This window comes from Octodon degus, unplaced genomic scaffold (genome assembly GCF_000260255.1).
Source record: "Octodon degus isolate 3935 unplaced genomic scaffold, OctDeg1.0 scaffold00075, whole genome shotgun sequence".
Classification (NCBI taxonomy): domain Eukaryota; kingdom Metazoa; phylum Chordata; class Mammalia; order Rodentia; family Octodontidae; genus Octodon; species Octodon degus.
Genome location: NW_004524651.1, coordinates 7,304,118 through 7,319,869, shown reverse-complemented (window position 1 = coordinate 7,319,869; position 15,752 = coordinate 7,304,118). Strand labels below are relative to the sequence as shown.

The window sequence follows — 15,752 nt, the reverse complement described above, 5'->3', positions numbered from 1 at the left end:
AAGTGTGCATTAGATGTGGCAAAGGACAGGATTCTCTCTGCCAGAGCTGCCACCCAAGGCTTTCCATGGGAGCCTACAGCTTTGTGTAAAAACTTCAGGGTTAACACACAACTAAGGACAAAATCAGGAAAGTAAAGGAAAGAGACATTCAGTTACTGGTACACTACAAAAAGACAGAGTTACTCTGCTAGTCACTTTCCTGCAGTTGGGACAGTAGACCTGACATCCTCAGCCTGAAGAGGAGTTCACTGTGGCTCACAGCGCCTACACGCCCAGTCCATGGCACCTGGCTCCAGGTGGAAGCAGCACAGTGCGTGGGGCTGGCAGAGGAAATTCCCTGTCTCATGGCAGCCAGGAAGCAGAGAACAAGGGAGGGAAAGAGGGGAGAACACATGCTTCCAGCTCAGGCTTGCAGTGGCCCCCTTCTTCTGACCAGGCTCCTCCTTTTAATAATGCCTGCACCTATAAACTCCCTCGTGCATAAATTTACTCATACATATAGCGCCCCATGATCCAGTCACCCTGCAAAAGACCCATCTCTAAATACATAACACTTTTGAGGAACATTCTAGATCTAAAATCATAGCATACTCTTCCAAATAATTTGCTAGACATTTAGCATCATGTACTGTCCTTTTCCTAATGCAGTCCTCTCTCAGCTCTGGCCTGGGTGGGAGCTTCCGCGCCGACACTGAGGAGAGCTTTTTTCCAGCAGCGCAGTACAGCCGTGTCTGGAGACAGCAGTTAATTTCTGCCAGTAATCCAGCCCTGTGGCAGACAGCACCTCCACAATGAGCAGTGTGTGGGCACTAACCGTGTTTCTTCTCTTGTTCGTTCCCTCAGGCTTTACCCAACACGGGTCCGGAACTTAAGGACGGGGTGCCCATGCCCCCCGCGGGTGCTGGCCAGCAGCAATGAAAGGGTTATCCGGCAGCCGCAGTCATCACCACGGGATCACCTGTGACGCGGCCTGTGACTCACTGTCCCACCACTCGGACCGCAAGCCCTACCTGCTGAGCCCGGTGGAGCACCACCCCGCCGACCACCCTTACTACACGCAGCGCAACTCCTTCCAGGCCGAGTGCGGAGGCCCCTTCAGCGACCCCCTGGCCAGCAGCACATTTCCGCGCAGGCACTACGCCTCACAGCAGGAGCTCAAGGGCGAGTGTGCCCTGGTGCCACGCACACTGGCCACCAAGGCGAACCGCATCCCTGCCAATCTGCTGGACCAGTTTGAGAGGCAGCTACCCCTCAACCGGGATGGCTACCACACGCTGCAGTACAAGCGCACCGCCGTGGAGCACCGCAGCGACAGCCCGGGGCGCATCCGGCACCTGGTCCACTCGGTCCAGAAGCTGTTCACCAAGTCTCACTCCCTGGAGGGGCCGTCTAAGGGCAGCATCAACGGGGGCAAGGCCAGCCCTGATGAGACACAGTCCGCGAGGTATGGCAAGCGCAGCAAGAGCAAGGAGCGGAGGGTGGAGCCCAAAACCCGGTCCAATGCCACGCCCACCTCCACCTCCTCACCTGGCTGGTGGAGTTCTGATGACAACCTCGACGGCGACATGTGCATCTACCATGCACCCTCGGGTGTGATGACTATGGGCAGGTGCCCCGACCGCTCGACCTCCCAGTACTTCATGGAGGCCTATAACACCCTCAGCGAGCAGGCAGTGAAAGCCTCCCGAAGCAACAATGACGTCAAGTGCTCCACCTGCGCCAACCTGCCCATGAACCTGGATGCCCCACTCCTAAAGAAGAGTGCCTGGTCCTCTACTCTCACTGTGAGTCGGGCCCGGGAGGTTTACCAGAAAGCCTCTGTGAACATGGACCAGGCGATGGTGAAGTCTGAGTCGTGTCAACAAGAACGCTCCTGCCAGTACCTACAGGTACCATTTATATGTCAAAGAATGGATGCTTAGAAGTCAGTTCTGACTTGTGTGGTCTTTTCTTCTGGGTCCTGGGCTTGGCTCATCTCTAAATTGTCGATGTGAATTTGAGCAAATTAGTTAGCATTTCAATGACTGAGTGTTCTTGCTGGGCAAGGCAAGGAAGCAAACGCTACCACCTTCATCCAGTTATCTTAAGAGATGAGAGATTGTGCTGTGCAAAGCCCTCCCACACGAAGGCAAGGAGCTATTTCCATCTTGTGTTCCTCGCTTGCTTGAGTAGTCATGGGATGGGGAGGAGAGAAGAGAAGATGTAGTCAACAAAGAATTTTAAAATAAACCCAACTTTTTTCAAAGATAAACAATGATCTTTGGAATTTTGGAAAGAGTTTAATTAGATCTATTCAAGGTTTAAAATTTTTGTTCCTTAATCATAAAATTCTGCGCAAAGCTATTGGTTTGGGGAAACTAGTCTACACCTTCACCATTGCAAGGTCATGGTCATCACCCGCAGTGGCCACACCCCCGCAGTGGCCACACCCCCGCAGTGGCCACACCCCTGCCGGCCCCTGCCCCCAGGGCCTAGCATAGCCAGATGGTGAGGCCGAGATGCAGCCAAGAGGGAGCCTGGCACGCACAGCTGCAGAGACCCAGCATAGCACAGAAGAGGAGGGCAGGGTGGAGGAGGGAGCAGCCATGCAGGGAAGCGCAGTTAGTGTCGGCACGCAATCCCACGCAGGCGAGGCCCAAGCAGGCTGCTCTTTCTCTGAACGGTCTTCTCGAGACTTTGCCTGTGGTCTCCGGGTCGCTTGGGCTAGACTGCCCTGGGTAAAGGGAGGTAGGGGAGGGCGTGCCTTCCCTGCCTCTCTCCTCACCGCTGTCATCTTTCCCAAGACACAACCCCGCCTTCCAATGACTATCGCATGCTTTTATTTCAGAGTATTTTACTCTGTTCTATCTGGCTTTTTTCATCTTTAAAATAAAGGTTTTTATGGGACTCTAATAGTATGGTGCTTTCAGCTTAAAAAGAAATGCAGGGAAGCCTGGGAGATAGCTCAGCAGCATAAGCACCTGCCTGGCAAGCACAAGGTCTTGAGTTCAATCCCTGGTATGAAAACAAACAAACAAACAAACATTAGAATATATCCTTAGACTGGGTATGATGGCATATGCCTGTTTACAGCTCTTGGGAGGCTGTAAACAGGCAGATCACTACGAGTCTGATCTAGTAATGAGACCCTGAACTCCCTGTAGATCCTTCCCTAAAATACAGAAAATAAATAAAGGAAGGAAGGAAGGAAGAAATGCAAGGAAAAATTCTTACCATTAATTGTGCATCCTTTTGCCCTCTTTGAACTGCTTCTAACAGGTAGGGCTCCCTTGGGAGCACGGGCCCGAGTCCTGAGCAAGCTCTGGCCTGACAGCACCTTGGTAAGGAAAGGCTGGAGCCCGTGCCCAGTGTCCAGCAGAAGGCTGGGAGTAGTTTCCACAAGGTCGCACGTCCATGGTCAGTATGTCCCACCAGAGGTGTGTTGTCTCATCTGTTGTGCAGTTGCTGCACATAGCAGTAGATAATTGAAAACTCTTACCAATGTTTGAACTAAATGGCTCGTTTAATCCACTTAGAATAGGAAAACAACAATCTTAAAGGAAGCTTAGCAGGTTCCACTAGTAGCAGGTGACAGAAGCAGAACAGAGCTCAAACCTCTTCATTTAGAGCAAGTTGCGAGTCAAGGATTTAAAAATTATTTAAGCACCTAAACCTCATCCTCCCCAAAAGTATTTTGTATTGGTCTTTCTTTTTTATACCTTTTAAAGGCAAAATCTCAATTAGTGATGAAATCTGGAAGGATGGACAGAAACGAGGAAATTGATGTTAATTGAAGATCTACTTTGTGCTAGGCGCCACAGAAAATGCCTTTCACTTTTTGTTTCACACCATTTTCATAACGACCCTCAAGCCAAATGGGATAGTTCTCTGTTTGCACAGAGAAGAGTCTAGAGCTTAGGACCACAGCACCAAGGACCACAGCATCAAGGACCGTAGCACCAAGGACCACAGCACCAAGGACCACAGCATCAAGTGACTTAAAGCGCCATGCACTGGAGAGTGCAGAGCTGAGATTCAGACTTAGATCCACTCGCTGCTGAAGCCCAGGAAATAGGAGCAAGCAGAAAATCAAAGCCTTATGATAAGACTACTATTAAAATTTCTTAGTAAGAGGAGAATAAACTCTTTAAGATTTAAGTATAGGATTTAGTATAGTAGTATTATTGGATCTCATGCTTTAAAGATTTGGAAATTCTATTTTCAAATAATTTATTTTCTGTTAAGCCAATTTTTTTAAGGTCTTTAGTTTGACTTTTTATTAATTATGTTTATTGGATGATTTAAAATATGAATAATGATCACATTCATCAGAGGAAATTTTTACCAGGAGAGGACATAATTTTTAAAATGATGAGAAAAAAGGAAAAAATGAGGGGAAAGGTTTTGTAAATAGGGACAGGGAAGGGGTAGAAAGAAAGGTATGGAATTCTAACATGAAAAAAGGAATCATGTTCAACCAGTTTTTGAAAAACATTTCAGAAAAATATGAGGGAAAAAAATAAGATAAAGTAAGCATCCATTTAACATCACCCAACTTCAGAAATTAATTACAATGGTTCACATGGATGAAGTGTTCTTTCTGTTCCCCAGACCCAGGTTCTTTCTCTTTCTCCCCAAAGAACTAGCTGATCTAACTTCCCTGCCCAAAATACCTTGGTTTCTGTCCTAAAATTATGGAAACTTGGAAAAAATTAATATTTTTCTATTCTACATTGTGCAATAATTAGTTCTGATTATGTTTAAACTTGATGTGCAAACTGAGCTCCAAGCACACTGTATGTAGTAATACTGGTATTTATTGAGTTGCTATGCTGTACAAGGCTTCCAAGTTGCAAAAAGAGTACTCATTCCACATGTCTATGTGAGGTGCTGGCGTGTTGAGAAATACAGAAATGTACAACTGAGTGCAGGATCCCACAGAGACAGGGGAGGTAGAGCAGTGCCTCCCCCTGTGGGGACAGAAGATGCCTCTGAGACCCAGTGCAGCTCTTCTCTTGCACTGAGGAGATAGAGAGTCTGCCACCCTCCAGAAGCTCCCTTCAGGAAATAGCCAGCCCAAGTCCCCTCCCAAGGAAGACTCTCACCTATAAATGCATTCTAGAAGCAAATGTGGAGCAGAGTCTTTACTTTTAGGTTTGTTTTTGTTTTCTAGTAATATTCCCTTAATTGTCAACTGGTGTTGAAGCTGGACTTACAAATGTGTTTGACATCAATATCACAAGGTACCATTAGTGGACGGCGCATGATGGGCCACCAAGGTCCATGGCGTCCTAGTCCCTGTTGGGAGCTAACTAGTGACGTGGCTGGGAGCCATCCTTTCAGCTCTCTGGGCTTCCTTCTCTGCTTGAAGATGAAGCATTTTCTCTGGAAGGCTGCAATCTCAGTCCACATTTTTAAGATCCCAAGTTCCATATGTCAGGGAACCAATTAGAGCAATTCCCAACCATCAGAAAGCCTGAGACTCTCACTTCATCACTGCCTACCAAAAGATGTCTTCCCATGATAATCTAATTTGCTCTTTAAAACGCTAAAGGCATTTTACAGCGCAAAAACTGAGATTTAATACATTAGGTTAACAAGCTTGTCCAAAGGTACAACGGAGGGGTAGGTGGCAACACAGTGCAGCAAAACTGACTTGATTGGGGCTGGGGAGATAGCTCAATGGCATAAGTGCCTGCCTGGCAAGCACAAGGTCCAGAGCTCAGTCCCCGGTACCCCATGCCTTGCCAACCCCAGAATCCTGGGCATGCTGAGCTGTCCACCAAATCCAGGTGTGATGGCCCATGCTTGTAATCCCAGCAATGAGGTGGCTGAGATGGGAGGATTACTATGAGTCTGAGCTGTGTAATGAGACCCTGTACCAAACAAATAAATAATTTTTTTTTAAGTTAAAAAAAGACCTTCATTAAAACTGAGCCACAGTATTGGGGTCTGCATTCTTTCTACTGAGCAGGGCCAATCCTTGCCCCCTTTAAACACAAGGCAGAGGCTGGAAGCCACGTCAGTGAAGTATCTAGTGTTTCGGAAGCCGTCTGTGTCTACATCCCACTGAGGACTCAAAGCAACTTTGCAAAGCACAGCTAGACTTTCCTGTCGCAGGTGCACTAAGTGTAGACGGCTCAGTCATCTGCCAGGAGCCAGCAGGAGCAGCGGGTGAACTAAGTCAGCCCCATGTCTACCACTTCCACAGTGTTGTGGAAATAGAAATAAATGCATTTCTGTATTTTTTCCCACATTTTCACTCCTTTGCAAATGCACCTGTGTGCTTGACCTCCAGAGCCGACGCCATTAAGAGGGCACAGGTATAGAGTTGGCAATGGAATGACTGGCAAGCCACCGGACACTCAGTGAAATGTCACTCATTTGATTTGAGACTGAACGCAGTCCAGTTAATAGTCACCAATGATAGAATCTAAACATTAGCGAATTCCACAGAAAATGAGAAATCTATCAGCATTTAGCCTGTGCCTGACCCAGCCTTAAAAACCAGGTACTCTAGCTGGGCATCGCTGCCCTTTCGGTCAACACGGTCAATTGGAGGCGTGTGCTCCGCTCACAAGCTGCTTTTAGTTAATTAAAAAAGAAAGACTCCCTTTCCCCCAATATTGTTATTTTTAAATGTCAAGAATCAGATGTCTGCTGTTTAGAACTCTTGTACCACTGCCAGTGCCTGTCTGTATCAGGGTTTGGAGCAGGAACATGGATTTAAAGACATTAAAACTGTTTCATTCTCAGTTGAGATGTGATTGGCTTTTATACATGTGGAATAAAGCGTTTATGGCACATCTCAGGGTAAGTGCTAATGGTTAAATAAATAACACAGGCAGAGGGGGAGGTTGTCTTGTTTTTGCTTTTAAAGAGCAGAATTCTTGGTTCTGTTTATGCCTCTTTGTATAAATGTTATGTGCTGATGACTGGCAGAGAAAGCCATTCAGAGGAGCAAGATTTTAGATTTCCAACTGTTAACCTAAGAGGGAAAAAAATCCCTTCATAGCGTGGATTTTGCGTTCATCCAGCAGCTGATACAGGAAAAGGGAAACAAAACGCTCTCCAGTAGAAGTAGAGAGAGAGACACACACACACAGAGGGAGCGAGCAAGCGAGAGAGAGCAAGCCAGAGACCGGCAAGGCAGCTCTCTCAGAAATGAAATTCTAGGAGAGCAAAATGATCGACCTTTTTAAGGCTGAGTGGGTTTCTTCAGTGTGCGTGCAAGTTTCCAGAAACGGAAGGCCTGAGCAGGTTTGGGTATAACTCTTTTATTACTTTGTGTTTGATGCATACATGTTGTTGGTTTGAGTGGGGTTTCTTGCGGGGGAAGGAGTGATTTAGAAAGGGTACTTTTAGTATTTTGCTATTTGGTTTCGTCTCTGAATAACAGCAAAACTGAAAGAGCTAATGAACTAAAGTGTATTTAAATGGTAAGAAGACGAGTGCAGACATTAGCTACCTGCCATTCCGTGTGTTCACAGAGGCTTCCCTGAAAGCCTGGTCATGACATAAGCTAGGCTGCCGTGTGCTGCTGGAGGACATTGTGTGGCTGGTGGCTGAAACAGGGTGGGTCATTGTCTAGGACAGGAATCCTGGTACTTACTGTTCCTGTGAAAAATTAAAATTTCTGAATGAATGGGTTTTTTTAGGGGGGTTTTGGAGGGGATATTGTCTTTTGCTTTGTTTTCTCTGTTAAGTAAGATGCCACTTAAGATCACTAAAGTAGCGTTCGTAGCAAGCATGAGCCCAGGAATTTCGTGTGTGCAGGTACAGTTTATTTGGCAAATCTGTTCCAACATTAGTCCCATCAGTGCCCAGCAGGAGTTTTCTTTCTCTGGCTGAGTTTTTCCTTCCTCTGGTCTTAAAACAGTTGAAGTGATACTACTTTAGTTTGAACTACTTCATATAGAATTTATGCAAGTGTTAATTCTGCTAATGATTTTGGTTACAATGTTTCCTTGCTGTCTTTGTCTAAATCTTCATAAATCACATCAGCAGATGATTTTATTTATTCTTTAATTAATTGCTTTAATAAGCTAGCAAATGAATGCCAAGGCTGTTGAATGCTTTTCCTATTGGGCTACATTCTTCTCCCAAGTTTACACTAATCTTAACAGAGACATTCTTCATTGATTAGGAAGATGAGCTTACTTCTGCCCAGTGCTAACTTGGTGGAATCACCAATGAGCTGCAGAATCCTGTCCAGTGTCTGTGTGTCTGTCTGTCTGTCTCTCTGTCTCTCTGTCTCTGCCTCTCTCTCTCTGTCTCTCTCTCTCTGTCTGTCTCTGCCCCTCCGCCTCTCTCTGTCTCTGTCTCTGTCTGTCTTTGTCTCTGTCTCTGTCTGTCTGTCTCTCTGTGTCTCTGTCTCTGTCTCTCTCTCCTGCACGCTCTCTCTCTCCATAATCTTGCTACTGCCCATATCCAATTAAAATGGGGAGAAAGACAATTAGCAGTATCCAGAAAGAATCAGTAGTTGGCATGAGAAGATTAAAACTCCTAAGGAAGTCCTCCTATACACTGTTAAAGACACTTCACAATTATAGGCAGCTACTTCATTGTCCTAAACACAGTCTCGTCCACGCCCAGCAGTGCCCAGCTGGCCACAGCCAGGGCTTCTGCATGAGCACACGTTTGCTGGTCTCACAGAACTTCATTTACTCCCTGAAGATAACCCTGACTAGCAAAGAGTATATCAAAAGCTAGCCCGGGACTGCTCCATGGCTGGTGGACTTTAAATCCCCTGTCCCAGTTCTCCTTAGAAGGCAATTTACTTGATTGCAAATTAGAGACAGTAGCTCCAGGTAATCATTCACCATTGCTTAAGAAAAGGATGCACCCGCATCTCCAGCCCATGTGAGACGTTTGCATTACAAGACTTTACACCACGATTTGTGAATGGCGGAGCACACCCGCAGCTTGTTGCAGGCTTCGTAGGGCTTCCTAGAAGGTTCTTGTGGTGCCGCCAACCTGACTTTCATTTACAATTACAATCTGTTTTCCCCATTTTTGGTTTGAGGTTCAAATAAGTAATCACTCTTACATTACTGTGAATCCAGAGTTTAGTAAAATAAATCTTTAAATGTAGTATCACCTTTCTTATTTGGGAAGCACACTGATCCACAACCACAAAGCTCACACACAGGAGGGGCCATCTGTGTGGTCCCCAAAGTGGAAATCTGAAACTCCACATGGTTCAATCTCTAGCATCCTGTAACAGGAATTTCTTGTTGTAGTCCAGGAAAGTTTGATAGAGAAAATAATCTGTCTTTCAGGTAAAGCCAGTTTACTATTTGTCAATAAAATCTAGGAAGAGCTATGTGACTTCACTGTGATTTGTGTTACTTATATGAAAAGTTGACCCTGTACTTTCACCTTAAATGCCAGTCCGTATGTGCGTGGCACACTTCTAGGGCTCACTTATCTGCTCCGGGGACCACGCTGCCTGCTCCCCACCAGAAAACCAGTAGCTGTCATCTGACACACTGCAGCAGAGGGACAGATTTTTTAAAGCCTTGTTTCAATAAATGCATACTTAAGTGTACATTTTTCTCAGTTCTTAGACTGAGACCACAGTAGGAAAGTGCGCTAATTTTTCCAATAACTGATTCCCAGGTGGATTGATTTCCAAGCCATTTCATTCTCCAACTGAGCCTTCTCTGCTTGTAACTAAAAGGTAATGACACAAAGAGTTATTTAATGACTGTTACAGTCAGCAAGAGTGAAAGGACACAGTGTAAGAAAAGCCACATCATCTACGCCACCTGTTACTGCTCTCCTGTTCCTCATTTCTGCTGTCATTAACTCTTTTATTGCTTAGAGAATACTCACAGGGCCAAGGAAAGACCTCTTCTGATTTTCCGATCTTTTAAAATCTTTTTAATTTGTGAAGTTCAGCAATATACTGTGCTTTGTTTCCTTTTCTAGGACAGATTTCTGACAATATTTGCAGAATGAATTTCCTACATAGGTTGGTTTTTTATTTTATATACATTAGCTTCCTGATCTGGGTCAGCTGGAGTTCCTGCTCACTGTTCTCACAGAGTGAGGGAACGACCCCCACGACTCAGGTTTGTGGCACTGAGGGACTGCCCGCAAAGTGTAATCCCGTGGGAGGGGGGCTGCCGCCCCTGTCCGCAGTGCACAGGGGCGTGTGCCCAGCTCAGGTCTGCAGGGCAGGCCTGCACCCGAACCTCTGAATGACACGTGTACCCTTGCTGTCTTTGACGCTAATTGATGAGACCAGGCCCATTTTGAACGTACCATTTCACTAATCCATGGAAAACTAGTAACTCTGGAGTAGGGAAACAGGTTCTTCATAGATTATAGTAGAAAACTTATTCCTTTCCAGGGATTAGATTGCATTTCATCTCAGACCCTTAGCACAGACAGCCAAGGGCGTCCCGCTCCCTGCTGTGAGCATAAAGCAGGTTTTAGCCACTTTAATACAAAGAGACATCCGGCAGGCCACCCAACAACCAGGAAAGAAAATGACTTCCGCCCCCCCCCCCGCCCTCCAGTTTCCGCCTTGCACTCTGGGGTCAGTATCCCCCGGATCACTTTCCCTTAAAAATGAGCAGAGATGTAACTATGTCAGCAAAGGCCCTGAAGGCTGCAGGCTGATCTCCTGCTCGCTGCATCTGAAATTAAACAGCAAGCGATTGGGAAGAAGCTCTGCGTATAGATGAGCTGGAGAAGTTGCCTGAAACACAACAGAGTAGCATCACTAAGTGTAGCTGTGAGTGTGACAATGTCACCTGTGTGCCTGTGCGGAACTATACCTATGCAAGGTCGCATGGCACTGACTATTGCTCTATCACTGCCTATCCACCAGTACAGTTTCCTTAAATACACATGCACAAAAGTCACACTGAAATCATATATATTGCTGGCAAAAACCCAAAACATTCTGATTCCATAGATCTGGGGTGATTCTGATAGAGATAATCCAAGGACTATACTCTGAAGCCAATCCGAGGGAGCCCCAGTTGCAGTTCCTCACTGTTTTTACTGTAGGGGGCAGTAGAGTTTAATTGATTGGGACAAAGAGCTCCAGATGATCTACCTACAAGTTTTAATATTAATGCTGACTTCCTGCATAGCTTTAGGCAACCTCTAGTCAAAACTTGCATTTCTGTATACTTGAAGTGATCATGGTGCTTCACAACTGGAGCTCCAGAAGTCTGGGGGCTAAAGAAGGGACATCTTGACTTGGGTAACTTATCAAGACCTTATCTCGGCTGGGGAGATAGCTCAATAGAATAAGCTCTTGCCTAGCAAGTGTAGGATCCTGAGTTCAATCCCCGGTACCACAAAATAAATAAATAAATACTTCATTTAAAAAAAAGACCTTATCTCAAAATAAAAATAAATGAAGGCTGGGGATGCAGGGCAGAGTTCCTGGGCTTACTCCTGCTTATGGCAAAGAGAGAGGGGAGGCAGTATCAAGATGTCTGCCTCAGCCCTCAGGGGAGGAACCTGAATTTCAAATTAAGGAATATATTCAAAATATGGTACAAAAATGTGTTGCAGTTATACCGCCTAAGCTGTAAGTTTGCTTTCTCCCTTCTCCCTGTGTTTCGTATGCCACACCACATTTTTCGGTAGATTTTTCTTGTTCTGATTTCCCTGAGAAGGTTCCTCGCTAGTGGAGTGGATGCTATGGCGGCCCCCTGGGCCTCGTTAGGGTAGGGTTAGGCGCCCCACCTGATTCCGTGGGCCGGGGTCTCCCTTCCCACCAAAAGCTGTCCTGGATCTCACACCCAGCGCCGGTGCGGCTGTGCCCTCGCGGGCTGCAGGTGCCAGGCTTGTAAAGGGTCCGTCTCTGAGGAGCTCGGCTCCGTGTTCAGGAGGTGCGTGGGCCTAGAGCTGCTGAGGGGACGCTGTTCCTTCAGCCTCCTCGAGCTTTCACTTAGGAGCTGTGAAAGGCTCACGTGAACAAATTCGAACATTGCCAGTCCTACGGAGAACCCACTACTATTATGGACTACTGGGCTATATTGGATTATTTTGCTGAATTCGCACACCTCCAATGTTTAAATGGCAATGGAATGCCCATCTCTGACAAAACTAAACAAAAAAGGGGACACAAAGAAAGAACCATTTTGTGTCTATATATACAAACTGGTTAGGATAGATATACTGCTACTTTCTCTTAATTCAATGAGAAGAAAGATTTGTACTAATAGTGTTTGGACAGGATACCATGTCTGCATCTTGTACTATGAATAACCAGTAAGAAGATAATAATATGCAATGTATTAATTATTGAAAAAATAAATAAATAAAGCTGCTTTTGCTTTACCCCTCAGTCTGCCCACAGCCTGCTGCCTCCTTCCAGGCAGCCTTGGCCATGGGACAGGATGGTTTTCACCAATCATGACACTGCAGGGCCGCAGGGCTTTGTCCGCCCTTTGTCACCTCTTGGTAACCAGGTTCTCTGCAGGTGTCTCCTCCGTGATACCTGGGCAGGTGGGAGAGGTGACTGTGCCCCTGGCCGCCACTCACTACTGCTCTCATCCGAAGCCCCTAAGTCACGCTCCGCTTTCCTGACACTGGCCACACCCCTCTCTAAGGTGGTTTAAACTCAGAAGACCAAATTGAACAGGAACCGGGTGCCTGCTCAGCACCTCCTCACCACGCAGCTCTCAGACTCGCCAGCTCTCCATCGCTGCTTGGCTTTTGGCAGGCTCAGGCCTTCCTCCCTCCCCCGCCCCCTTCGGTCACCAAAACAGTGCAAACAAGGCCTGGGAGAGGTCCCAGGAAGGGCGGGCTACCCTGCAGTTGATCCGTGAGTGGCAAAAGCTCAGCAAAAGATCTTTCCATTTTGAGTTATAAAAGTGGAAATGAGCACCGATAAAGAGCCTCCTGCGGACCCAGCAGGACCTGCAAGGTTCCCCAGGACCTGCGTCCGCGCCTACAAGGCCACCCGCCTCCCCAGCTGTAGGCGTCCGCCGGGCTTGAACTCCTCCGGCAGGAGAGAGGTACAGAAGGAAGCCTGCCTGCAGGAACCTCCCCGGAAGTCCCTTCCGGATCCCAGCCACTTCCAACCGCTTTTTCTCCTGTCCTTCACTAGAAGTTCAGCGGCTTCCCAGTAACTCACAGTGTCAGGGAAAGTAGCTGTCATTTGTTTGCAAATGAAACCTGGGCTTTCTGAAATTGACTCCCATGCACAGCCGTTCCCCCATAACACTCCTCCAGCCTTCAGGTTGATTTTAGATGGCTTCCTGTTCTCCCACCTCTTGGAAGTATTCCACGGCACGCCAGCAGACACTTTTAGTCAAAAATGCCTATAAATAGCTGATTTTCCTGCTTGCCGCCTTCTCCCCAAGGCTTTTACAAAGGAGATGAAACAAATCCCCAAAAACAAGAGCTCTCCGTGAGGGGAGTGTGGCGAAGCCTGTGAAAATCAGCTCCTGGGGCGCAAAGCAGTTGTGTGGGTCGCTTGGCCTGGTTGAGTTACGCAACCGCTACGCGGGAAAAGTCCATTTATTCCACGCCAGATGAGTGCAGGAACTGGACGATCAGTCAGCAATGTCTCGGGTGAGCTTTCCTGTGTTAAAAATTTCAAAGTGGATGCCATCTTTTCTAAAATCCCCCGAACAATTACCTTCTCCTACTCCGCTTGCAAGCCTACCTCACCAATTCAGGCAGCTACTCCAAGATGGGAAGTCTGCAGCTGCTTCCCTATTCCTCCTCCAGACCTCCCCTACTTAGGGGCTCTTACTGCCCCGTCCCCTGCTCTGGCGCCCCCTGCCCCCTTTGGTCCTGGCCACCACCAGGCTCCAGAGCAGGATTATGAAAACCTCCTGAGAATGGTACCTGTGTCTGGCAAGACTGTACAGGCTCCGCGGCCAGTTTTGCAAAAGCGTGTCTTAGGAAGCAGACACGTGGCGCCCTGGACTCCCGCACTCCCATCTCCCCTTCTCGTGCACCTTCCTCTGGGAAAGAGAATAGAGCTCAGCCTTCCCTCCCCTCCCCTCTCCTCCTCTTCTGTTTCTCTTATTTCTCAGGTAGCTGTTGCATTCCCTAATGGAAAGAGGTTCCAAACATCCACTTGCAGACTGGAAAGATCTGCGGGAAGCTGGAGGGACATCCCCAGGAACACTTCAGCGGGAATGGTGGGCAAAAGTCACAGCGGCAACTGGGCAGTGTTGCCTACCCCGTTCCTCTTAGCCCTGTGTTGGCATTCGGTCCTCACACTCACAGCCAGGTGCATCCAGCTGTCCGGGGTCCTGTAGACTTAGGATGTTCTGTTCTGGCCCCCACACTACGTGTTCTGCTCTTGTCACTGGTCTAATGTGGATACTGCATCTTCAGGCAGCGCATCTCATGATGGCTGTCTTCTTTACCAGCTTCCAGAGAATTCAAACAGTCAAGACAAGCCACTTAAAGCATCACTAAGCCCAGTACTCTTTATGCTTTTTCACCACATATGCCTGTGTTCAACTAAAACAAGTTATATAGAATGATTTAACACAGAGCTACTCCCATGATGCAAGAATAAAAGGTTTCAAATCTAAATCCTATCCCCACCCCACCCCCACCCCCACCTGTGCCCAAGCTTTGCATAGTTTGAAGACTGGTTCTTCCCCCATTGGTAAAGCTACTCCATATAAATCAGAAAACCTTGACAACGTCCAGAAAGTACTCACTGCCCACTCCAAGCATGCTAAGTGACCGATCCCTGCTGTGGTAAATCACTACCCAGCTCAGGTGTAGGAAAGTTAATTAGTAGCATGTACCCGAGGCTGTAGTGCGGTGCCCTTCATTGGACAAGACGGCAGTAAATCATCGGCTTCTAGGAGCTCCTGGCTGACTCGGGCTATAAAATCACTTTGGAGCATTAGACTCTTTAATACACCAAATATTTTCTTAGCAAAAACAGCTTTATTAAGATATAATTCCCACATCACTCAATATTTCCATAGTAAACGTATGATCCAGTGGTTCCTAGTTTGCTCAGAGTTGTGAAACCATTGTCACAATCAAATTTAGATAATTTTCCTCACCCCAAAATAGAATTCTGTGCTTAGTGTAATGCTTCTCATTTCTTCCCCCACCATCACCTTTCAACCCCATCCCTCAGCCACAGATAATGACTTTACTTTCTACCCCAATACATTTGCCTGCAGGGGACTTTCGTACTCTACCTGCAGTTCTACATTGGATCAGCTTCTCCCTCTTTTTTCCCACCAGTCACCCAAGTCTTGCCATTCAACTCTTCCACGAGTTCCAGAGAGCATGTCAGTGAGGCCACACCTGTCTTTTTTGTTTGTTTTTTTGCACCTGTCTTGTTTCACTCAACATAATGATTTCTGGTCCATCTGTCATGTGTTGCAGATGATAGGATTTCCTTATTTTCTGTGGTTACCTAGTCTTTCACTGGGCAAAGGGGCTACACCGTCCTGATAAATTTATCAGTTGATGGACTCTGAGGCTGTAGCCATTTCTCAGCTGCCGTGAATGGTGCTGCAGTGAAGATGGCGTCAGCTGTCTCTTCCATGAGTGGATGTTGTTGCCCTTGGTTACAGGCCCACAACAGTGCACAGTTTCCTAGTCCCATAGCCTCTCCAAAACTTGTCGTTTTTGTCTTTTTGATAATAACCATTGCAGCAGGTGTACTATGCTCCCCTTCTCCACTTCTGCCCCTCTCCCGCTCTCCCTCTCTCCCTCTCCCCCCTCCCCTTCTCTCCCTTTCCCCCTGTCTCCCTCTCCCCCGTCTCCCTCTCCCCTCTCTCCCTCTTTCCCTCTCCCTCTCTCTCTCT

At 47.1% G+C, this 15,752-nt stretch overlaps 1 protein-coding gene across 1 annotated transcript in view; it reads left to right on the top strand.

Annotated features, from left to right (window-relative positions):
- Window positions 1–869: 869 nt before the first annotated feature.
- The window catches only part of Dlgap1 (DLG associated protein 1), a 300,841-nt gene continuing 285,958 nt past the window's right edge, over window positions 870–15,752 (top strand). The window contains exon 1 of the mRNA XM_012515706.2: window positions 870–1,889. Within this exon, the coding sequence (XP_012371160.1) occupies window positions 915–1,889 (975 nt within the window). The 5' untranslated portion in view covers window positions 870–914. The remainder of the gene's footprint in view (window positions 1,890–15,752) is intronic.